The sequence below is a fragment of the Hippocampus zosterae genome, chromosome 17 (genome assembly GCF_025434085.1).
Source record: "Hippocampus zosterae strain Florida chromosome 17, ASM2543408v3, whole genome shotgun sequence".
Taxonomy (NCBI): Eukaryota; Metazoa; Chordata; class Actinopteri; order Syngnathiformes; family Syngnathidae; genus Hippocampus; species Hippocampus zosterae.
In genome coordinates this window covers 3,355,463-3,380,237 of record NC_067467.1, presented here as the reverse complement: position 1 = coordinate 3,380,237, position 24,775 = coordinate 3,355,463, and the positions used below count along the sequence as shown (strand labels likewise).

Below are 24,775 nucleotides of genomic sequence, written 5' to 3'. Positions count from 1 at the left end.
TTTCGTTCATTGGCGCTTTTGCAAGATGCAGAGTCATTATTCATTTTAATTGGTGCTGTGGTGAACCCTGAATTTCTGGGATAGGCTATTTTGAAGATGAACAGGTGGTAAATTAAACTGTAGACTGGAGAGTATCGCTTATCACAAACACTTCTCAAACGTGAAGAGAAACTACCATGACGCTGATTATAGCAGCCCCCCCCAAAAAAGAAAAAAAAAGCACTTATTGCTGAAAGATTGAATGTGTCACAAAATATCTCAAGAGCTCATGATGCACGTTACAAACCCTTCTGTATGCATTATGGTATTTTATTTTATTTTTTTTAGTCATATAGATTTAATTTAAGGTTCAAGTTCTTGCAGAGAAAAAATTGCAATAACTTTGTGTTGTCTTCTTTCAAAATTTGTTTTTACACACTTGAAATGCTCCTCTTGTTTCCTCTGGTAACAAAGGTTAAAGGAATTGTGTTGCCATGGGATACCATCTGCTTCTAACGTGTGCCTCAGCTGTTCAACTCACCTCCAAATGCCATTATGGGATGATCAATGTCGACCTCGCTGCTCCAACTGCCATCGGCTTTGTCAGTCACTTTCTTGTCTGTCTGCAAAACTCCACGTTGACACGTCGCTCCGGTGTCGAAATTCTTTCGCCCTTGAGTATTCTGAATTCGTCCAAAAACCAAAAAACATGAAGGTTAATATCGTCAATTATTGAGCAACGAGCAGTGATGGGATGTTGTAATTTTCTAGGGAATGCTGCCAAAGTGATCATTTGAAAAGGATGTAATTATCGGTAACCTGATCAGTGTCTTCATATAAATCAATGTCATTAATTATTAATCACAAGCTGTAACAATAACAAAAAATATTCTGAAAGGTAATCTCAGCGATTTTTAAACATTTATTCTTTTCAAGAAGTAGCTCTTCATTTCAAAACATTTGGTGGCGCCCGTGTACGGAAGAGTATACGATGTGTTCCTGAAAGAACCGGATGGTGCAATAATGCTTATTTACACACGGTGGCGCCATTGGACCATTCGTCACTTGGCGAGTTTCTCCCGCCGTTAGGTCGCCCTTTCAAAATAATCCTTTTCAATTTGATTATGTACATTATACAGTAGTACATCTTTAATCCAGTCTACCTAGTAGACTCTAACTAGTTGGCAAACTAATAATCGAGCTCTTCTATACTCCCGACAAAGCCGTTTGATTCCTTCCCTTATGATTATATGAAATCATGTCATGGTTAGTGCATGGTCAAAGAATACCAGGAAATGTCTGCCCTTGGTCTTCCTCCCTTCCATCTGTCAGCTGGCTGGACAATAGATGAAGGGGAACGGCAGGGGGAAAAAAATGTTTCCGTCGAACGTAATGAGAACAACTAACTCCACAATCTACATCATGGCGATTGGTAATTGATTTTCCCAGAGGATTTCTTAAAATAATACAACAATAATAGTAGCTTGAACAATGCCGGGTGGACATTTTCAGGAGTGACCAGCAGGGGTACTATGGCGAGTGTGTGATATCCAACAGAAATACCTTAATCTAGCTCTCTGTTTATTTTGACGCTGTACCCAAATGAGATTTGTAATTTGTATTTAGACTGATTTTTATTGTTGCATTTTTCAATTCACTCGGGGCTTACGCCGAGGCCCAGCTTAAAAAGAGACCTCTTGGCCCCCAGTGTACCACTCTTTCCTGACAGCATTCTTTCACATACTCCGTGCTGCGTGATGACTCGAAGGGAGGGTGAGGGGGGGCTTTGACGAGTGGGCACAGCCTGGAATTCTATGGGAATTTCTCAAGAGCCATCAGTTGGCAACGTTCTGCAGCAGTGCGCCTGGCTGCCGATGTTCTCCTTTCACTTCACAATCTCTTGCTAATGGCATCAGATCCCAATTGATTTGTTTGATTTTCAATCTTTACATAGAAACAGACTCTGAAATGCATCTTTTTTACAATGGCTGATATCGTCGATATATCATTTAAAACCCAACTTTAGCAGCCGGGAGTTCACCTCAAATGTTGACGACAGTTAAAAAAAAAAAAAAAAGGAATGAAAGAGTTTTCTATCTTGCTGAGGGGCTGTTAAAATGACAAAACGTTCTTAAATTATGCAGCGAGGAATTCAGAGGGAGTCCGCTGGTGCCAGAACACCCCGCAAGCCTGCTGTTTTCATTAGTGAGAATAAAAGGCCTCCGATAGAGTAAAAAAAAACTCATAAAAATCACCAGTAGCGGTGTGCAAAGTCTTGGAGGCCCTTGATGTAAATGCCAGCAAAAGGTCTTGGTCCTTTTATTGTAATGGCGCAGAACATTCTTTTATGTGACGCCCGCCTTGTTACTTTTGGATTCAGAAAGGAGCGAGTCGAGGACCTGCCTTGTTCTGGTTCTCAACTCTAATCTTTCCTAACACCTGCTTGGGCCCAACTCCCGTAACCGGAAACCAAAGCAACGGTCCTATCCAGCGATGGAGGACTTGCTGTTGCGGACCCCCTTAAACCGATCCGTTTCTACCTGTCATGTCTTATCGTCACAGAGCCAAATCCTGCACATTCCACCCTGGAAAGACGATCTACAAGAAAGCCGCCTCTGCCAAATTTCCAAGGCTTAGAGAGGATGAGGAGGGGGTACGAAGAGTGGGTGTGGGGGGTGGGGGGGGGGGGGGGGTCAGAGTTTGGGAGCGTGATTAGGAGGTTAGAGTTGTGGGGGACTGGACTTGCAGAATAGAGATAGAATTGTCCAGAAGTGAAAGCATTCGATGGAGAGACGGATAGTGGGGCCTTTAGAAGCAGCTGACATATGAAGCAAGTCCCGGGGTGACGATGGACTGAGCAAGAGGAGCTTCGAGGAGAGGAAAGAAGACCAGTGGGCACCGGCAGTCGTGATCTCACCCGGCGGACCTCTTGGCGGCGGCTTCGATACAGATGCCCTTTTGCTGAAAAATGCCAAGCGCACCGCATTCCATCTCGCCACACAAAGGCCCACCCTCGTCCGGGCTGCTCAGGCGCAATCTGACAAGGGATAATTATATAATTAGGCTGACTGCTGCTGATAGGGACCGTCAGATATTACAGTCTGTTATCTAATCAGGCATTGAAGCAAGTCTGGCCTTTTCGGGGTGTGCAAATGTGTACAAGTGTGTGTGTGTGTGTGTGTGTGTGAGGTGGGGGGGGGGCTCCCTGTGAGGCACTTACGGCGAACAGATTGTCATGATAGTGACTAACAGCTATGGATCGACCTTTAGCCTTTGGTGATAAGGGCCTGTATTGTAGTTGTGTAAATGCACGTGTGTGTGTGTGCGCGTGTGTGTGTGTGTGTGTTAGGACGCGTGAGAAAGTGCTCCAATAACCAGACGGTTTATGGCTCATAGGCTCCTCTTACAGTTGTCATCTCAGTCAGCGTCAAACTTAATTGCAATGCCTCAGCTCCAATGCCTAAATGTATTTACTTATGTATTTTATGTATATCGGGCACACCGCATTATAGTTTGGATTCACCCATGCTGCTGTTTTCACAATAGCCAAAAAAATCCCATCTCGTGGTCATCGGTAGGTATGGTAAAACAGATGATGTCCACCCCCTAGCCTGATTGTGGAGGTAGGATTTAGGTTCCCAGACGAGAATGGAGAGCTACAACAGTGTCCCTCCTGGTTGGCCAGCACCCAACATTCTCCGCTTTGCATCGCGGCCTGGCTTTAAGGGTGTGTGTCCATCGCAGAATAGACTATTGTTGATCACGTAAGAATGAGAGCCAAGGGAAGACGAGAGGGGTAGCAGTGGTGGGAGTCTGGAGCAGATGGTAGGGGTGAAATGAACTTTTAACGAGCTGCTCCAAAAAGAATTAAAAAAGATATAAAACACGATAAAGGAGCCTTTCCCATCACACTAACCAAGTCGACGTGCAAGTATCCTCACAATCATTATCTCTCGAGCTAATTTTTTTTTGTTTATTCCTGTTTTAGTTTGTGGTCGTGTGGAACTGCACCATAACAGCCCGCAGGCGAGCTCTCTAATAGAAATGGAACTCCCCCCCCCTCCCTTCCCCCCTCAATGCATCTAGTTACAGATTAGCATGAAATCTCAGACTGCAGAATTATATTTGGACATTTTGATGGTTTTGAGGTGGTGAGAAATGTCTGTCCAAATAGAGACGTGGAGGGAGGGGGGTGGTGGCATTACCAGTGATTCCCGTTTAGAATTGTGCTGTTTTTAGAGCTTGGCGACATGCTCTTAAGTTTAGCTGACGCCCCCCCCCCTCCTCCCCCCACCCCCACCTCCCAAGAGGTTTGGATTGCTTGGAGCCTTTTCAGAAAGAGAAAATAGTTGGCTTGGCTGAGTTTTACTAGCATGGAACAGTAATTGAAAATAAACTGCCTTTTGAAGCCAGGCCATCATTTTAAATTGGTGCCAATGCCATTGAAACGTTATATCATCTTTCCCTACGCAAATGTCCAGATAGCAAACGATTCTCCCATCATTCCTTTTTGTTATGACAGAACTCCGATTTGCCGTTTTATATTCTTACAATCGAAAAACACATCTGAAGTTAGGGACTATTTGTGCCAGGTATAAGATGCACTTCTGGGGGGGTCGCAGATGAACCTGCGGGCGGGCCACTTGACATCCAAAAAGTTCCCTCCGAAACAGCGAACGTGTCCCGCCCGTCCTCTCCAAGCTGGCCCGCAATTTCATATTTCGTTGGTATTTCCGCATGTCTCGCGCGGTTGCAAAATAAAGGCCATTGGAGTAATCGTTATAATGTGGAACAATAATAATGGAGGGGAACTGAATGAAAGCCTGGAGAGGCTTGTTGACCTTTCCGAGCTAAACTGGTCCTGGCTTCTGTCTGTACACTGCTGAGCCCATTGTGTTCTCAGACCTTATCATTGTGTTGCAGTTTCCTCTCCCTGCTGTGTGAGCGCACATGGGCATGTGTGAGGATGAGCGTCGGATTAAAATAATAATAATTTTTTTTTTGATGCATGTTCAAGTGTCCCGTCCTTGTGCTCGAAGTTGAAAATGAAGATGGTGATCGACCTGAAATAGGCGAGGACAGGCGTGCTAAGGCTTTTCCCATAACTATTTGTGTCCAAAATCTTAGTTTGCTGATCCAGAATGATATTCATATTTCAGTTGTCTCCCATAATAAAATAATGGCACATTTTGGCTTGTGAGGCAGGATACGAAAAAAAAAAAAATCAATAAAATATATTTTAAGAAAATAGCTTGAAACGTTTAACTCACCGCAGTTAACCTTTGTCAGTTCACTGCGATCTTTGACTGGTGGAGGAGAAACGCGTCCTGTGATGTCACCGTCAGCTTTGTTCTTCCAGACAATACACCCACACCGCTGGGCTTCCCCCTGCGCCCGGCAACAGGGGGAGCTCTTGTGTCCTAGTGGTATGTGTGCCATGACTCATCGCCTCCTTTCTCCCACGCATCACTCACATGCACACACACACACACACACACACACATACACGTTTATACAGTATTCCTGTCCACCCAAGCAGTATAGCGACAGAGTTACATACATGACCTCACTCGGTTTACAGTGAAATATCGGAACAATGGTGACATGGGCTACCATGTAGGATGTGGGGGTGGACTGTTGTCCCGGGCAACCGATATTCCAACACAGCTCCTCTGACTCTGGCACGGCAAAGCCTTATTGAATCAATGGGCCGTATTGATGCTCACGGAGAGAGTGAGACAACAGAGGGGAATGGGAGAAGGGCAGAGAACAACTGTGTGTGGATGCTTCATTTATTTAATTATTTTTTGGTGCTCCGTGCAGATGTTTCATTTTTATTCGGTCCACATTATTGAGGCTTGTGTGAAATATCAAACTTGCTATTGCATAGATTGACGCGCGTGTGTGTGTGTGTGTGTGTGTGTGCGGGTATCATTGAAGATTTCCAACAATGAGCCTAAAGTAAGAGATGGTGAAGGTGAATTTAATGTATGTATGTGTGGTATTAGTATTTGAACAATCCATTTATGGAAAATGAGAGCTCATATTGGCTAGCCGACAAGATATTAACACAAAACGTGTACCGCAGTCACGATGCCGATAATCACGCCGCGGTGAAATTGCACAGTTGGTCACGAACGACCGACGTACGTGATAAAGATACCACGGCCTCATTGTGGATTTTACTTTTCAAGTCGTTCGGCTTCGGCGGATATTTTACGCTTCCGTGCTGACAAAACTTTTTCCGTACGACGGCTCGGATCCGCTGCTGACCTGGTGATGTCGGAGCCGATAAGGGGACGCCCACGACAAAACACCTTGGGTACCTTTGGCCATCAAAGCTATCCTACTATTGTTCCCCCCATTGCACAGGAAGAAAGGTTTGTTGTGTTATTGTTGGATGAGGGAGAATGAGTTAGCGTGAAGAGTGTGTGTGTACGTGTGTGTATCTTTTGGGGGGTGATTGTGTGTGTGTGCGTGGGGGTGGGGGGTGAAGTGAGGGGGCTGTGTCTGTTTATTTCTGGAATATGCATAATGCGTGACGCTTGTATCGAGTCGATTGTGACAGGAAGCCTTGGATTGCTGTACCTGAGTCAGAGCGGAAGAGAAGCTTGCCGCGCAGGAAAACACCTGGGAGCTGTGAGGGAGAACAAACAAACCCAGAAGAGGGAAGAGGAAGAAGAGGGAGAGGAGAGGCAGGATGGGGAGGGGACTGAAGGGGGGGGGGGTGAGGGGGGAGCGAGGTGAGAGCAGCTGCTGTTGAAGCCTTCGCCAGAGTCCAGGAAGAAGGCTGAGGAAGAGAAAGTTCCGGTTTGTACGTCAGCGAAGCATCGTAGCGCCGGTTCGTGAGCGAGCCGAGTGGATTTGAATCACATCTGTACAAAGGGAGCGGCCTTCTCGCTTTGCAGTTTTGCTTTGCGGGGCCATCGCGTTGCTACTGTTTCGCCGCTCCGCTGCAATTTATTGCTTACGGCTTTTTGCAACAACTTTTTTTTCAGCCTTAAAGCCTTGAAGCAAAGGATATTTAAATGCTAATGGTGGAGCAGCACATGTAGACAGATGACGTAATACTCACAATCGGGCTGAATTTGAGTTCAACATCAACTCTGCCTATTAACATGTCAGCGTGTGAGGATTTTTTTTTTTGGGACTCGAAACAGATCGTTTTTCAAGTGCAGGGTGACCGTCCTTGCCCGCCCTTTATAAATATCCAAGTACACTCTGTGATCTCAAACCTAGCAGGGCTCATTCTGTCATTTGTCACATTTGACCAGTGCTGTCTTGATGTCAGTACAAAAATGCTTTTGTTGCCGAGAAGTAACGCTCCTCCCCAAAACAATTTTTTTTTCTACCAGACAATCCCGACAACTATCGCACTGAGAAACGCAGACCGACCCCTCCCAAAGCCGCGCATATGGAAATATCTGCCCTCGTGGTCCAGACATCATATCCTCGACACGGTTCCCCACTCGGCTGCCGCGCAGCCTTCCCACTCCGTCTGTGCGCACGGCATTGTTTTCAGACACAATTTTCATTGTACGCGCCGTAGGAGGGGGAAATCGCTGCCACAGCAGACGCCAAGCAGGCTCGCACTCGGCGACCTTCATCCGCAGTCAACCAGTGGCATCTTTATTGCCTGCAACCCCCCCCCCCACCCCTCCTCCTCCTCGCTTACACCCATCCTCGCCTCGATTATGCCTTCCGGGAGGTAAAACTTGGATTTCCCCCTGTTTCCACTCTCCCTATCTCTTTAACAACTCACACCTTTCTCTCACCCTCTCATTAGCAGCGCGCCTCTCATTTCCTCCCCCCCCAACGAAACCATTATGGTCCTTTGATTCAACAAGCTTTCTCCGCACCTTTTTTTTTTTTTCTGGGCCGAGGGCTGTTGGCCGCCGGTACCTCAATCTCGCAACACCGATGCTACGGTTATCGTACTGAAACCGAATGCGTTTGGAGCATTGTTCTCACTCTTCGATTGCACATGTTCTAAGCTACGACGACTTATTTCGGGATACAGTTCGTTTTTTTTTTTTTCTCCGTGCCTCACCGGCGCTGTCTGGACAAGTCTGATCACTTTGACGTCCTTGAACTCAGTCGACGTGCTTACGTATCAAAACTTAATTGTAATAACATAGTAATAACGCAAAAATGTGAAATGTGAAAATGGAAATCGTTTATTTCAGGGCGCCGTGCAGCTTTTGCATTTCCGGGTGTATTTTTGCACGAGCGTGTTTGCGCAAAGCACGGAGAAATACAGGTGTGCGCATTCCCCCGCGCTTCGAAAAGCCTTCCAAGAATCTGCGGGGAGGACTTGACATTCTTGTAATTTATGACAAGAGGCGGCGTTTGGGCTTTCGGCTCGCAGCTGCGCGGACGAGCGCCAAAGTGAAAAAACTCAAGGCGGTCACGTGGGTTAATCTTGAAGTAGCATTTTGCCATCCTCGTCATCTTCATTCGAAGACGTTTTGGGGGAATCTCAAAAGTGAGAAAAGGTGACGGGTACGAATAATTGGCCCTGGACCGGGGAACATATAAGTGCGGAATTACACCATCGCCATGAGTTGAATAAACTCCTGATCGATGTATCACGGTGATGCCACAAAGGTGTGATGTAGCGCACGGAGAGAAAAAAGAGGGAACCGACATACCCGAAATACAACCGTGGCTTGACACCGGACATCGGAAAGTAAGATATACTATCCCATTTATCTCCCGGCAGCAAATACAAATAAAGTCTGGGCATAAATAGCGTGGCCGTAGAAAAGAAGACTTCAACGCGCGTGCGAGCCGTACCTCTGATGTATTTGCTGATCAAAAATAACCAGCTTGGCCACGGGCGGCAGCGCCAAGCAAATCAAAGCCCAATCCTAAATTTAGGCCGGTCGGTTTGTTTCTGTTTCGACGGCGCGCAACCACGTTTCCGCCAAAATAAAATTCATCGTAAACTTTGCGTTAACGATGAATTTTATGATGGAGCATTTTTAAGACACGCGAGCAGTCAAAACATTAAAAAAAAAAATTCTACTATAGCTCTTGTCCTCCTTGATTCATTCACTCCCAAAGACGTTTTTAAACGTCTTTTCAGACTTGGTCCGGAATTAGCTGGTACTGAATGACTTTTAAGTGTTGTGGGACGGGCTCCAGTCGCCCGCATTGGCGAAAGGCAGGCTATACCCGAGACTGGTTGCTAGGCGATCACATAAAGTCCAAACAAGCATTCACAACTAAAGGCAAGCCAGAGTCTTAAGTTCGATTATAATTAGATGATAGACCCCCCACCCCCAACAACAGGCCGATAAAGAAACCGAATAAAAATAAAATAGCGCGATCCACGGGGGGGGGGGGGGGGGGGTTGATCAACGCGGTGACACGCTACTGCGCATGCGTCCGCCATTTTGAGAGGAATACCAGATGACGGCGACGATGCCGGTCACGCTAAGGACAACGTCATCAGGAAGCGAGCTCGTAAACAGGAATCAGAGGGGAGGAGGTTCGGCCAGGACAGAAACGCGGCGGCATTTTTAGCTCGCCGTTTATAAATACACCTGCAGACGCCTTGAACCGTTTTCCTTCTACTCGTCTTTCTTGGACTTTCCCAGAATGCTGTCCGTTTTGCTTCAATGACACGGACCGTCGACCAATCATATGACCCCCCCCACCCCCCCCCCCCCTCCCCCCTACTTATAAATAGACTTAATAGCAATACATTTCAAAAGAAGTATCTCAAGCTGCACGGCAGTGAACGCATTTATCCTTCTTTGACCCCCCCCACTTGACAAGTCGGGACGCATAGCCAAGAACAAACAGTGAGGCGTGTGCACACTTGAATGACTTTCTGAATTCCTCCTCCGTTCGGCGCCTTCATTTATTAGCCCCGTTCGGGCTGCGGTTATAAAGCGATAGCCACGGAACACGTAGCAAGTGACTCGCTCAGAAGTGTAAATCCAGTCTTGCGGAGAGCATGAATGGTCACTGTGAGGCCGAGCGGCGAGGGCCAAAGTGACAGAGAACTACTCATGCGGCCATTCCTCACTGAGGTGTTTGTACGGCGCGCTGCGGTGCGGTTCCTCCTCACTGGATTTCGACAAAACGCCAAAGACAGCCGCACGCACATCCGAGTTAGAATAGCCGACTGTTTGCATTTTGTTTCACGTAAAAACGCATGCAAAGGATCCCTCTGAACAGAGAGAGAGAGAAGGGGAGCCCCAGCGGTGGAATGGTTAGTGCCTCACAGTGCAGAGGTGCAGGGTTCGAATCCGGCCTCCCTGTGTGGAGTTTGCATGTCCGCCCACGCCCGCGTGGGTTTTCCCCGGGTATTCCGGTTTCCGCCCACATTCCAAAAACATGCACGGCAGGTGATTGGAACACTTGAAATTGTCCCGAGGTGTGACTGTGCGCACGGGTTGTTGTTTGACTATGTGTGCCTTGCAATTGGCTGGCGACCGGTTCCGGGTGTCCCCCACCTGCTGCCCGAAGACAGCTGTGGGGATAAAGCGGATCAGAAAATGGATGAATTATTCATTCATTCATTCATTCATCTTCCGAACAGCTTGATCCTCACTAGGGTCGCGGGGGGTGCTGGAGCCCATCCCAGCCATCTTTGGGCAGTAGGCGGGGGACACCCTGAACCGGTTGCCAGCCAATCGCAGGGCACACAGAGACGAACAACCATCCACGCCCACACTCACACGAGGGACAATTTAGAGCGTCCAATCAGCCTGCCATGCATGTTTTTGGAATGTGGGAGGAAACCGGAGCACCCGGAGAAAACCCACGCAGGCCTGGGGAGAACATGCAAACTCCACACAGGGAGGCCGGAGCTGGAATCGAACCCGGTACCTCTGCACTGTGAAGCCCACGTGCTAACCAATGGACTACCGGGCCGCCCTCCATAACACCTTCGCATCGTAAAAATAAATCACAAAAGCAACTCTCGCTCGACATCATCCTCTCTTAGTTACCGACACACACACACACACACACACACACACTGGCAACCCTTTGTACAGTACAAATACAGTCGATTCCTGTTTTTCGTTTCTAACATCTGACCGTGGGGAGGGAACGCCACTATGTCCAATTAAGCACTAAAGTCTTTCTGCCCTCAACGGAAACCCCCCCCCCAACCCGCATAAAATCAAATGCCATCGTTGTTCAATGGAAGATTGGTTCACGGTGCTGTGACCTTCCCCGGATCTTCTGAAAAGCTCTTAAATATTTGGGCGAATGCTGTCATTTCTCACTCCCTCGCTAAGCATAGAGGGTCCTCTGTCCGACGCTCTTGGCCAAAATGATTGTCAGCTTGGTACAGCGTGCGTGTTGGCCAATCTGCAAAAGGCGGCTCGAGGGGGCAAGTGATCTTTGTGGGCACTTTCCATTCGTTCTTTGTCCGAACACACGCATGTACAATCCATAGCGAAGATGCAATTGTGCGTGAACGACTACGCTGTTAGAAATGCAAACACTATGGAACCCAAATTCTGTCGTAAACATACATGACATGCTCGCCAGCCAATCACAGACAAACAACCTTTCCCACGCACACTTATAGGCAATGTAGAGTCTTGAATTAAGCTATCATGCATGTTTTTGGAACGCGAGAGGAAAAAAAATAAACGGCGACCTGGAGAGAACCAACTATGTTGTGACTGAGCCACGACTTGCTTTAAAATCGCTCGACGTACTTGAAATTGATTGGAGACTCGACATGATGTGCTTTTCTTTGGACTTGACATTTTTAAGGTCGCGACTTGGGACTTTCTTATGAGTTGCGCATATGTGCCTGACTCCCACCTTTGGTATTTTTGCACAGTAGCCTCACAACGAAAGGACTCTCTGCTGACATTAGAGTTGCTCCTACAGCCCATCAAAATGTGCGGCCAACTTCAGTCATTGCGTTGACTCTCAGTTTGTGCAAATTTTCTGTTGAATGTCGTCGGTCTCACTTTGCTGATGGCTTTGGCCCAAGCTTGCATAGCCGCTGTTATAGCTGCGTGTTAATTTAGTCCTGCAGCTCATGCCGTTCCCTCCATTGACCCTTATTGGACAAAGAATGGCATCCTATTATTTAGCAGCTGAGCACGATTTGACCGGACGAAAAGTTGGTGTGTTCGTTTGCTCTCACATTTTTAAAAATTCGAATGAAGTATTTTATTTATTTATTTTTTAAAACAGCATTTTTTGTTTTCGACTTGGACCTCCATGAGACTGACTGACATTCTATTTAGGGACCTGGCTGGCGAGCCTGATTCGAACTCACGGAGTCACCGTCATTGTTTTAAAAAATGTTCCCTAAACACACGAGTGACCATCAAAAAAGGTCGTGACTCTTAGAATAACTCCTGTGATATTTACAGACACCCGTCTGTTGCTGATAGCTTGGCTGCTTGTTCCGTAGCAATAAGAGGAGTCTGCATCCAGCAATAGAAAACGTGTGGCGGCTTATTACGCAACACGCCAAAGTTTAGCAACGGTCCAAAGTGCTACTTTTCGATCCCCGCGATGGTCGGCTCCAGTTCGCAGGATAAAGCGCTAGAAAATGGTTGGGCGGATTCTTGAAAAATCTTGCCGAGCATGGAGATGCTAATCGGCATCCAATGAGGAAATCGCAGCCGCAGCAACGAGCGGCGCGTTAACGATGGCAACCCCAAAAGAGTTTGCCGTTCTACAGCAACCGAAGAGTTTTTACAATGGCAACTTGCCAAGCTAGCGTGACGTAATTTACTCTTCTTTTGACTGCCTTTCAGTGAATTATGACTTCAATTAAGACGTCAAATGCATGGAACGTAACATTTTAAGTGCATTTGAAGTTCCTCTCAAATTTGATAGGCCCAAAGAGTCGCCGGGGGAGAAAGTTAATAACTAACAGGAATTCCCCAACTCCAATTTTAAAACTCTGAACCGGAATTTTATAGCCAAGTTCGGTCACTTTCCTCAATCTCCGGGGACGCTTGAACATGGCTGTGCCTTCCGAATGACATTTAAATGGGAAGTCTCTTTTTAGGTTCCGAGCTCGTATTTCCTCTCGCTTGGCGGCAACTTATATGGTTTGTCTTTCCCGCTAATATGCATTTCGCATTCATTAAAGAGCCCTGATCTATTTTCATGGTGAATATGCACGAATAAATTTTTATGGTGTTTCTTTCCTGGGTATGTGTGTCAGCAGGCGCTTTCTATTTTACGTCAAATAGTGGAAGGGAAATCATTCTGGAGCCGGAACACGTTCGAATAAAGCCATAGCTGTTGCGAAAGTAAATCGATGTAAATCGAGTTGAGTCGAGGAGACTGGTTGCGACTCAATCACAGGGCGCGTAGAGATAGACAACCTTTCAGAGTATGCACGCCTTTGTGCGGGTTTTCACTTTTCAGCCTTTTTGACTTAATCAGACCGAAATGTGTCAATCATTCAAGATCTCAGCGGCGGTTGACTTTATGTCTCTTTCGCTTTATGTCGTCATCTATGGATTTTGGAACAAAAAAAAGTGATTACCTGTTTGGACAAATAAGACATAAAGGTCCAGAAATTTGTTTTCTAATCTAGTGAGTAAAACTAAAAAAAGTCATTATCAAACTGAGACAAATTTCTCCTAAGGGAGGCAAAAAATAATAATAATAATAATAAAATAAAAAATCGAATGAGACCTAATTGTGTTCATGGTTTGATTTCTTTCTGCAGAAGGAGAATCAAAGTTGAAGGACTTGGCAGCTTAAGTATGATTTGGGAGCTACGGCGGCAAGTGCTCGGTGCGTTTCTTTGCGTTATTACGTAGATGATGAGCCATTCTTCAAGCCGGGGAGGGGGGTGGGGGGCGGGAGAACAGTTGAGCAGTCTTGGAATTGCGCTGTAGCCGTCACACCGCCACCTTTTACTGCTGCCTCAGGCTTCTCCGCGCACCCCGCTGAATTAGAAAGCTCCTTGGAAAGCAAAGCCAGGACCCTACAGGACCGCAACCTGTCAGCACCGGACCTCTTGCTTCAACGAGATTTTTTTTTAAAGGGGGAGGGGGGCGGGGGGTCACTTTTAACGTGCATTAGAATGAGAATGCTTTAATCACGTTGGATTGTCGCGGCGGTTGGAACTTTTTTTTTTGGACGAAGGCTGGCGCGCATCAATATATTAAAAGCGCTCTTCCATGCGGATTAAATAAGAGCTTTTTGGACAACAAACACGCCAAAAAATTTTTTTAAAATAAAAATCAGCGCTGAATACGTCCGAGTGGCTCATCTTGGGGCTTTGGATAAGTGACTTCACCGCGCGAGTGAGAAGAGACGCAGCTCGGTGCGCGCTGAGGACACCGCCGGGGAAACAGCGAAGCGCCGCCGTCCCCGCGCACCCCTGCCGGCCGAGGACTGCGGGCCTCCGGAGCCTCCATAAATGCTCGTCCCGTCGCAGAGGCTCCAGGCTGGCCGGCGAGATGAGCTCCACCGCGCAGCTGCTGCTCGCGTTACTGGCGACGTGCGTGCGACTTGGCGCGGCCGAGGTAAGTGCGGAGAAACAGACGAAGTGAAACATCCGTAAACGCCAAACGCTATTGGATAGAATATCTATACGCTTAGAAAGAAGAAATGAGCAAGTATGCCGTGCTGTAGTTTAATGCAGTTCAGAGGTGTTTCCAATATTGAGGTCCATTTTCTTATTTGGCTCTTTGAAAAAAGTAAAATGTGAGTTCAGGTGTTGCCAAATTGTGGCCACCATGTCTACATATAGTCTGGCTGGCAAATATTGAGGTGATAAAACTTTGCTACAAAGTTCCTTCAACAGTATAAAAGCCCCCCCTCCTCCTTTGAATTACCCCAAAGCACCTGCTTGATCATAAAAGTCTGCTTTTGAAAGAGGGGTGCCGCCGAGCTGAACTGTTATTCCCGCCATTAGGTGTCTTAAGAAGGATCGCCCAAGGCCAGGCACGTGCACCGACTTCATCCTTTGTGGGTGAGGAGTCAGAAGCTGTTAGGGCGCCCCGATTGGCTTCTTAAATGCGCCTAAAGATGCCGCCGCTCCAGATGTTAAACGACCATAAATCAGTACGCCGCGTCGCGCGGGTTGTAACTTCATTAAAAAGCGAGCGCATGTTTGGATTGCAGCCAGGAAAGGAGTCCAAATGTCGTGAACGATGCTACTTTTAGCCAAACCAGACAACCCAGCTTCGCATGCGGTTATACAAACAGTACCATAATATCCGAAGATGGACAGCTATTCAAAGTTAACTGTTATTTTCCGACTCGGCTCTGCGTGCGTCACGTGACGCCACAATACGTATACCGCGCTGAGGATGTTGAATCACGCTTAGAGATGTAAAAATAAGACAGGATGCATTCGTCTCACATGCACAGGAAGGCAAAACCATGTTTGAGATGAAGAGGACGGCGTACAGTAGTTGCTGTTGTTGTGATTTTCGGGTTGGCCCAATAGGGGTCACCACAGTGAGGCGCTCGCTTCATTTGCTTGACATCGATTTTACGCCGGATGTCCGACACAGTCTTTAAAAGAAAAAAAAAGAATCCAGGTTTGGGACTGACAGTAATTTGCCACCTGCTGGGAATCGAACCTGCAGCGTCTCCATGTGAGGCAGCATGTATGTTAGCCTCACCCAGTCAGGAGGGTGAGAGTCTTATTTTATTTTTTTTTCCTGGAGCGAGCATCAGTTGTCCATATATTAAAAACAATAAAAGATGAGATTGCATTAGAAAAGCCTTGCGGGCGTAAAAAGATAAATCTGTGCGAAAGCCTGGCGAGAAACAAATAGCTCAATACTTGGTTTCCTTCCAGAGGTGCCTGACGCAAAGGTGAAACACATCGTTCACTAATATGACGGATGACTTGCAACCCTTGACATCAATCGCACCTTTTTATGGCTTCTGTCGGCAGTACATTGAAAGGAAATCTCCATTTTGACAGGCAGGCTCGTGCTTCAAGTAAAAAGGACTTTGATGTACACAAAGCGGGAAATCCCAGAGTTGCACTTTGAAAGTTGGCACATTCAAACTTCAAACATTCACATCCTCATCCAAATGGCTTCGAGCGACACGGAGCGCCGTGTTGCCGGCGAATCTTTGAATGGCGAACTTGAAAGTTCCACCAAGCGACCACCGGGGGGGGAAAACACGCAGCTATTCGCACGCACGGCACGACATTCAATAACACCTGTATGGGATCCACTTTAAGAAAAATGCATTCATAACTCAAACAGCATTTTGATGCATAACTGCGTACAATCCCCAAAGTGAAGACACTGCAAAAATGGCCTCCTCGGGGGGCTATGAGTGGCAAAGTGATGACATCAGAGCCGTCTGATTGGCTGTTTAGTAAATTGAGTCAATCCTTGGACATCATTGTTACATTCATTCATTCATTCATCTTCCGAGCCACTTGATCCTCACTAGGGTCGCGGGGGGTGCTGCAGCCTATCCCAGCTGTCTTCGGGCAGCAGGCGGGGGACACCCTGAATCGGTTGTCAGCCAATCGCAGGGCACACAGAGACGAACAACCATTCATACTCACACTCACACCTAGGGCCAATTTAGAGTGTTCAATCAGCCTGCCACGCATGTTTTTGGAATGTGGGAGGAAACCGGAGCACCCGGAGAAAACCCACGCAGGCCCGGGGAGAACATGCAAACTCCACACAGGGAGGCCGGAGCCGGAGCTGGAATCGAACCCGGTACCTCTGCACTGTGAAGCCGACGTGCTAACCACTAGACTACCGGGCCGCCTATCATTGTTACGTCTATTTTATTTTATTAATTTTTTTTTTTTGCTGTCTATGTTGTCACTTTTGGCCAGGGGTGAAATATTCTGGAACATTGGAATATTTTGGAAGCGGTGTCTCATTATTCCAAGGTCTGCCTCACTGTTTGGGTTCAAATACTTAGGTGTCCTTTTTGGAGTTTGCATATATTCTCCCTGTGCCCACATTCCAAAATTATTCTTGTATAAGCTCATCCAAGACTCTAAATTGTTCAGAGATGCGAATGATCTGCCCCGGATGTGAGTGTGTAAAGTTGCTTGTTGACTACCTGCGCTCCGTGATGGGCTGGCGACCAGTCCAGGGTGTCCCCGGCTTCTTATCCAAACTCATCTCGAATGGCCTCCATTTTCCTCACAAGCGCAATGAGCTGGAGGAAATCCCGCCAATCCCGGATTGACGGATATCAATCGTTATTCCTTTCAAACAAAAGAAACAAATCCAAGTCACGTGAGCGTCTGCGAAAAATCACACGTGCGGCGCCGCACGCCTGCTTGTGCGGTTGACCGCAACTACCGGCCCTCCCCCCTCTGCAATTAGACACGATTAGATGTTCCCCGCTCGTCCCCTGCGGACGTACCTGGCATTCCTCAATATGTGCAGCGGACGCTCGCAGAGGCGAGCCGCCGGAGTCTCACTGCATTAAGGGGCTCAATTTAGCTGTCTGAAAGAGCTCTGCAGTTTGTTTGTGTTTATTTTTTTTTGTGGTGCCGCACGAGCGTTCCCATTCGCACGAGGCCATTTCAAATCAATCACGTTTGGTCATTAACCAGAAGCTGAGCTGCGCTGTGTTTGTTAACAGACTTTTGAACTCAAGTTAAGAACCATTTGGGGCGGCGTTTGTGCCGCGTCACCCGAAGAAAACCCCACAAAAATCCAGAGGAAAAAGTTTTTTTGATGATCACAAGTGTTGTATGACAAATGCTGACCTGTGACGTTTTTTTTTTGGGGGGGGGGGTTTGACAACTTGGGATATGCTTACAATTCTGGGAGATTGTCGTCGAGAGGTTCCGCTCTACCGATTATTCAAGATTGAAATGTGTTATTTGAGATGAGGCTCTTTTTTTTCCCATCCATATTTTTAAGAGTTGCATAAATCACTTCTGCACCTTTTCCCAAACAAAACCTTATAGCAGCCGACGAGCCAAGCGTCTCGAAAACCCATTTAGCGAGCGCTGCTTCAAAATACATTTTATGACAGAAGGCAGGGCCGTGAAAAAGCCCCGTGTCCTATAATTAACATCGGACACAATTATCCAAGCAAAGCAGGTTCGCTCTGTCGGCCAGGAAAGGAACTAATGATGGCTCCCTCTGGGCCATCTGCAGCTCCGCAACAGAGATGTGAGCGGAATTACAGCGGTCATTTTCCCGGCTTGACCGTTTGAGACTCCGAAAGGGCAACCGACAATGCAGGAAATGGCGTTGCAAAGTATGGCTGCGCTCGAAATACGTGCTCATGGAGCGGATGGCTGCTTCCTTTGGTTCAAACTTGCTTTGCAAAGGGTTCAAGTCTGCAGATTTCGGGCTGGACTCGCGCGCTGATACAATTTGGATATTTTTGCTGAAAGTATAAGCCAAAAAAAAAAAAAAAGTACATTTTGAAGCATTACATTTGTGCTGCGATGAAATATCACAATTTCTACAAACATATTGAAGTGTAGGGAAGTGACCTTTGAGGAAAAATGACGGGTCTTATGAAACATTGTGTGACGGCAACGCGAACGAAGCGCATCCTCGCATTTGAACCAGTGCGAGCGCAAGTGTCCCGACCTCATGTCCGATATCCTCCTCCTTGACATGCGCCTCCTCCTTCTCTTCTCTTCTCTTCTCTGTATCACTCCTTCCCCCACTTCCTGGCTCCTTCCTGGCTCCTTTGACCCCTAAATGTTAGCAGATGAGAAGACACAACGCCAATAGTCATTCACCCCGCTCTTAGTGACCATTGTGTGTCCGCTTTGGTTAATACTCCCCCCCCCCACCCTCGCCCCGCCCCTTCCCATCTCCACCACTGCACCCACCACCCCCTCGCCCTCTAATGACTTGGGGGGTTAAAGCCACACTCGAATCCTGATCACAGAGTGGCGTGTTGCTCACATTTAGTTCAATACAAGGAGTGTTATTTTATGCTAAACTCATTCACTCCCAAAGACGTTTTTAAACGTCTTTTCAGACTTGGTACAGAATTGGCTGGTGCTGAATGAGTTAACTTGTGGAGATCCATACTGAAACACGCCTAAAATCTATTTCCACAATGTTAACTACTCATCACTCTGCGCATTCACATGCACGATTTAGCCCAATCCTGCTAAACCGCGACGAAAAAATGGCCGCCCCGTCTATTCATTCGGGATGCGCTTTTGTGTGTTGTTCACAAGGGGGATCCACTTCCTGCAGCCCTGGTGGAGCTGGTTAGGAACAGTCCCATCTCCTCCATCGAGGACCTGCAGCTGCTTCTGCTCACTGATTCCGTAGGTAAAGAGCCGCTCGTTTGAATTCAACTCGCCCTGCGTGCATCTTGCCATTTTAATCGCAATCGTAATCATAAATACGTTAGTGTGACGCCGCAAAATGTGTTAAGTACTCAGAGTTAGGAAGCGCTTAAGGAAGAGCTCGCGGTCAATCGTTCAGAATGTTCGCATTAATCACACGTCGTATGTGTTTGCTGCTTTGTCTCAGATGAGGAAGAGCGAAATGGAGGTCGCAGGCTACCAAGGAGTCTGGGTAAGCATCCCGCCTCACCACTTTTTTTTTTTTTTTTTTCCGAAGCATATGTCACTTGTGAAAGATTGGCCTGCTGTTACCCCCACCAAAGGAATATATCACATAGCGTGACTTCTCTTGTATCCAAAAAAAAAAAGACCAATAAAGTCTGTATGCACATGTCGTGATAAATGCACTCAAAAAATGTTACCAGAGGCTTGGAGTGTTGGCACGGAGGATTCCTGATTTTCCTCGTGAATGAAGACGTACTCCATCTTCATTAGGCTGCCTCTGCAGGCCTTGATTGATGTCACCAGTGTGATCTTGGAAGACAAAATCATTCCCATTAAACTTTTTTTTTGGGGCAATCAATGATGACAGAGCAGATGCCTCAAGTGGTCAGCATCCAACGTACAACAATTGGGGCAGCGTGACGGTTTCCCCTCCAACACGTGCAGACTTTCCATGAAAACATACGTTCATGTTTATGAATTAATTTTTTAAATGTTGTACTTTTGCTCAAATGCAACTAATCATAATAACAATAATAATATTTGTGACAGACGAATACATCTATATATATATTGCGCGTCGTCCCGCACGCGGTCTGTCCTTCCGTCTGTCCCTTTTCAAAACGTACCAACCTCACCGTGCCGCTGCGCGCCCCCACTGCGCCGCTCAGGCATTGGCTCACTACGATCGCGCGGGCATCTTAGCGAAAAAATGTTGTCTACCCACAAGCATTGCAATGAAATTGTTAGTTATTTAGTAGAGCTAAACATCTCTTTATTTTCGCGATAAGCAATGAAGATGAACAAAAAGTTGAACCAAGCAACAACACTTTTGTGGGTCGAAGGCCCACCTTACCAGCCTTCCGCAGGAACTAGCTGATGAACCAGCTAGTACATACATATACATATATATATATATATATATATATATATACAGGTATATATATAAAATTATTTTTTTTTTCTGGAATAAGGTCACAGCAAACCAAAAGCAGCAGGAATGGAAGTTTCGTTGTTTTCATTTTAAGCCTTATTCATTCATTTCCAAAGGAATAGGCATTGTTTGATTCAGCAAAAAAAAAAAAAAGCTCAATGGAAAATAGAACGGGAGATTAGTATCACTCGTTCTTTGTCGCTTGGTTGTTTCCATTGTTACGGGTTTGCTTCCGCGTGCAATTTCCTGTCTATACGAAATGAGGATGACGTCATAAAAATATTTCGACAAAATGTCCGGTATTCTCGACTTCCTGGGATAAAATCGAATACGCTGGAGAAATACAATCTCGTTCAAATGCCTGTCTAAGGTTTGTCTGATTTTAATTGTGCGCGGCACACATTGCTGTAAACCATATATTTATTGTTCCATTCCAGAAATTAATTTATGATGCGAGTTCTCGGCAGCTAAAAAGGGGTGAACGTTTCATGCACGTCGAGAATACCTTCCAAGTTCAAATGAACAAACTACTGGCATTCATCCAATTTTTCCACATGTCAATTCTCCCATCAGTCGCCACACTCGGAATTTGTCTTTGTCTCCTTCCTCAGTCGCTCAGCCAGCCCAGCAGGCTGTGTGTAAAGTTCGCACGGAGGTGGTGGAGGTCACCAGAGCGATGTTAGACCGAAGCAATGCTAACTTCCTGCTCTGGCCGCCATGTGTCGAGGTGCAGCGCTGCTCCGGTTGCTGTAACACCAAAAGCCTGCAGTGCGTTCCCGTCGTCACGCACACCAGATACCTGCAGGCGAGCATACGCCGCATACTTGGATCGCAAACGTCACGCGAGGTGAACGGGCTATTTGGGCTAAATTGTCTCTACTTCTGTAGGTCATGAAGATCGAATACGTCAATAAAAGACCCACGTATGCCAAAGCGGTGGTGTCTGTTATGGACCATGTGGAATGCCGATGTCAGCCCGCTCCGCAGCAGCCGGCGCCGAGGAGAAAATCCTCTCGCCGGCATCATGGCCACAAGGACCAGCATCGTAACCGGACACTCGGTCAAGGACGTGGACAGGTACGTTGGAAATCGTTGACGCAAGCCACCCGCCTCGCTCAGTACTCGGAACGTAATTGCAGAATTTTACGTTCAAGGTGAAAGTGCATACCAAGGATGAGCTCCATCAGTGGGATGAGCTGAAGCAGAATCAGGGTTCCCTCCTGGTGGACCTCCTGGAGCAGCACTGGAGTCCCAGAGGAGACACGTTCAATCAGCCCGGTGAAGGCTACAGCGTGGCGACATCGCTACCTGAAGAGGATGTTCTCCTTGGCTCGCACTGGACACGTAACTCCACTGGCTTCCGTGAGACTAAAAGCCAAAAGGAGAATAAAGAGACCAAAGAAAGGATGCCAAAAGGAAACGCGACTCTGGCTTCGGTGGATCCCGTCGGCATCAATAAAACATTACAAGATGGTCAAGGGCTCAGCAGTCCCGGGGGAATCATGATGGAGGGACCAAAAGGCGGGGATGAAGGTACACAAATACACCGTCCATCTTGGCAGGAAGAAAAAGCTACCATTCCAAAGCCCGTCACTCAAAAACCTCAAGCCAAGTGGAATCCAATCGAGGAAACCGTCGACAGGTTTGGGAGCAAGTTCAGACCCACCAAAGAACCCAACCCGGACCCCCCTCGGGAAGAGACCAGATGGAGAGGCAACAAGACTCCGGAGGAGGAGAACATTCTCCAGATTGCGGAGAAAAGGTTAGAGGAGGAGAGGAAAGAACTGCTCCTGCTGCACAAGAGGTTGGACCAAGAGAAGGAGATACTCAAACAACAGCAAAAGAAACGAGAGGAGGAGCAACACCACCTGCGCAGTAGACATCGTTATCTGCAAACGACGACGACGACGACTTGTCCAGGTACAACATACTTCACATTTTTTAAGTAGACTACACATCTTGAGGTTTTTGTCATTTCTTTTCATGTCGAGGATAGCAAAGTCAAAACGATTCCTGACTGAAAACACTGCAGTAACCATGCCAGGCCAGTAGGTGGCGACATGCACATCAATAGTTTACCTATCTTTAGGTAACACTTCAGTTGCGGATGAGCTGGAGCAGTAGGCGCAGCGCAACAACCGCTTCATTTGCAGAAGGAGTGTGGATCGTGGCCCGGCGGCGTCAGAAACCGGCAAATTTGTGGATCGACTTTAACCTCCCGACCGAAGATTTTAAATCGCGACTCACTTCTTGTCCCGCAGAGACGACAACCGCGGCCACCAAACAGCAACCGTCAGCTCCGGCGCGGCCCAGACCTCCAGTACATCCTAGAAGAAGGATGAGGAAGAATCGAAAACGGATCAGCAAGGCGGCTATGAGAGCAATGCTAATGTAAAGCTTTACGACAATTTCCAGGTGAGTCGACCGAATCCGACAAACTTTATTGACTTTTAAGTTTTTTTTCAACCTGTTTTTTTCTGACAATTCCAGGGACACAAGGTGAACTCGGCGTATGGATGATCCAGTGTTCAACCTACTCCTCAGCGACCGTTTGAAGAAGCCATAACTACACCTGGATGGGAGTGAAAGGGAAGAAGGAAACAGAAAAAAAAAACCCCAGAGACGTTTCAGCAAAAAGTGCAAATCGGCATCCAAAGACTTGCCGAAAACGTGTGCCGAATTTCATTGGGGCAGAACTGTGGAAATCGGTGCAACGAGAAATTGCACTTATACGTACTGTATGTCGACATTCAATGATGGCATTTAATGTCCGTTTCCGAGAGGACTTCCAAACGCACCCGTATGGTCTTCCGTACCGATGAGATGAGCATTGTCGAGGGGCAGCACCATGAAGGAAAGTCGACGAAGGTCATGTTGAATTGCCAGGAAAACAGCAAAGACTTGCCGAGCGTATTGAATTCCATCTAACACATTGCAAACACTGGAATTAAGCGGAGATGTGATTAGCGTGACAACTCCAAACAAAATTGCGCACCCGTGGCCTTTCTGCTTCCTTCCATTTATTTATTTATCACAACTACTACTAAGGGATAACCTTCATCATCAGTATTGAAAACAATACAGTCTGTAACAGTGTCGTCGTGCAAGTCAGGGTTCTAATTGAACAGTGTCTGTTACTTAAAAAAAAAAAAGTGTCATTAGTGTGATGATTTTTTTTTTATTTTTATTTTTTACGAAAGGTCGAACCTTCAGTGTGATGTCTTGTTGAGTTTGTGTGTCAAGTGCGTGTTTGCTTTGTATGTGTGTGTTCTACTATGTCAGCACTCAGCGCCCTTCCTCTTATTTCAAAGAAACGTCCCTACTCGACTGGTGACTTTTTGGGGTTTTACACACGATATATTATATATATATATATATATTCATTCATTCATTCATCTTCCGTACCGCTTGATCCTCACTAGGGTCGCGGGGGGTGCTGGAGCCCATCCCAGCCGTCTCCGGGCAGTAGGCGGGGGACACCCTGAATCGGTTGCCAGCCAATCGCAGGGCACACATAGACGAACAACCATCCACGCTCACACTCACACCTGGGGACAATTTAGAGTGTTCAATCAGCCTGGTATGCATGTTTTTGGAATGTGGGAGGAAACCGGAGCACCCGGAGAAAACCCACGCAGGCCCGGGGAGAACATGCAAACTCCACACAGGGAGGCCGGAGCTGGAATCGAACCCGGTACCTCTGCACTGTGAAGCCGACGCGCTAACCACTGGACTACCGGGCCGCCCTATATATATATATATATATATATATATATAGGGCGGCCCAGTGGTTACCACTGGACTACCGGGCCGCCCTATATATATATATATATATATATATATATAGGGCGGCCCAGTGGTTAGCGCGTCGGCTTCACAGTGCAGAGGTACCGGGTTCGATTCCAGCTCCGGCCTCCCTGTGTGGAGTTTGCATGTTCTCCCCGGGCCTGCGTGGGTTTTCTCCGGGTGCTCCGGTTTCCTCCCACATTCCAAAAACATGCGTGTCAGGCTGATTGAACACTCTAAATTGTCCCCAGGTGTGAGTGTGAGCATGGATGGTTGTTCGTCTCTGTGTGCCCTGTGATTGGCTGGCAACCGATTCAGGGTGTCCCCCGCCTACTGCCCGGAGACGGCTGGAATAGGCTCCAGCACCCCCCGCGACCCTAGTGAGGATCAAGCGGCTCGGAAGATGAATGAATGAATATATATATATATATGGCAGGAAGAAGCAAACTGTTGTTCTTATTCTGTGTTTCAAAATCTGAAATCCGAAACTAAGTTATTGAAGAGCGTCCCTGTGCTACTTGTCCACTGACCGTTGTGACTCTCTCTTTTGCCGTCTCTTTTGCCGAGACTTTTGAGGAAAACTAACGATATTTTCTTCAGGTAGAAAAAAAAAAAAAGCT

The 24,775-nt window shown here is 47.0% G+C and overlaps 1 protein-coding gene and 1 long non-coding RNA gene across 4 annotated transcripts; one reads left to right on the top strand and one right to left on the bottom strand.

The window, feature by feature from the left end:
• Positions 1-501: 501 nt before the first annotated feature.
• Positions 502-5,759, bottom strand: LOC127590388 (uncharacterized). The gene is made up of 3 exons (XR_007959609.1): positions 5,250-5,759; positions 2,879-3,016; positions 502-662 (listed from the first exon to the last, which is right to left on the bottom strand). It is a non-coding gene; the product is annotated as an uncharacterized LOC127590388 (long non-coding RNA).
• An 8,030-nt stretch (positions 5,760-13,789) lies between these two features.
• pdgfbb (platelet-derived growth factor beta polypeptide b) lies at positions 13,790-23,696 on the top strand. Of its 3 annotated transcripts, none has more exons than XM_052048261.1 (8): positions 13,790-14,462; positions 19,100-19,196; positions 19,401-19,445; positions 20,984-21,174; positions 21,258-21,446; positions 21,524-22,289; positions 22,631-22,779; positions 22,856-23,696. In XM_052048261.1, exons 1-7 carry the CDS (start codon positions 14,397-14,399, stop codon positions 22,762-22,764), a joined length of 1,488 nt encoding a protein of 495 aa, XP_051904221.1. In that variant the 5' UTR covers positions 13,790-14,396; the 3' UTR covers positions 22,765-22,779; positions 22,856-23,696. The 3 variants fall into 3 exon arrangements, with proteins under 3 accessions (XP_051904221.1, XP_051904220.1, XP_051904222.1); XM_052048260.1 differs by having other exon boundaries at positions 13,791-14,462; positions 20,981-21,174; XM_052048262.1 differs by lacking the exon at positions 13,790-14,462 and having other exon boundaries at positions 19,118-19,192; positions 20,981-21,174.
• Positions 23,697-24,775: the final 1,079 nt, after the last annotated feature.

Excerpts from the sequence above, each read along its gene's own strand:
- pdgfbb (XM_052048260.1), top strand. The coding sequence starts at position 14,397 with ATGAGCTCCACCGCGCAGCTGCTGCTCGCGTTACTGGCGACGTGCGTG. Across the intron at positions 19,197-19,400 it reads TCTGCTCACTGATTCCGTAG|ATGAGGAAGAGCGAAATGGA; the intron begins GTAAAGAGCCGC and ends GCTTTGTCTCAG. Across the intron at positions 21,175-21,257 it reads CGCACACCAGATACCTGCAG|GTCATGAAGATCGAATACGT; the intron begins GCGAGCATACGC and ends CTACTTCTGTAG.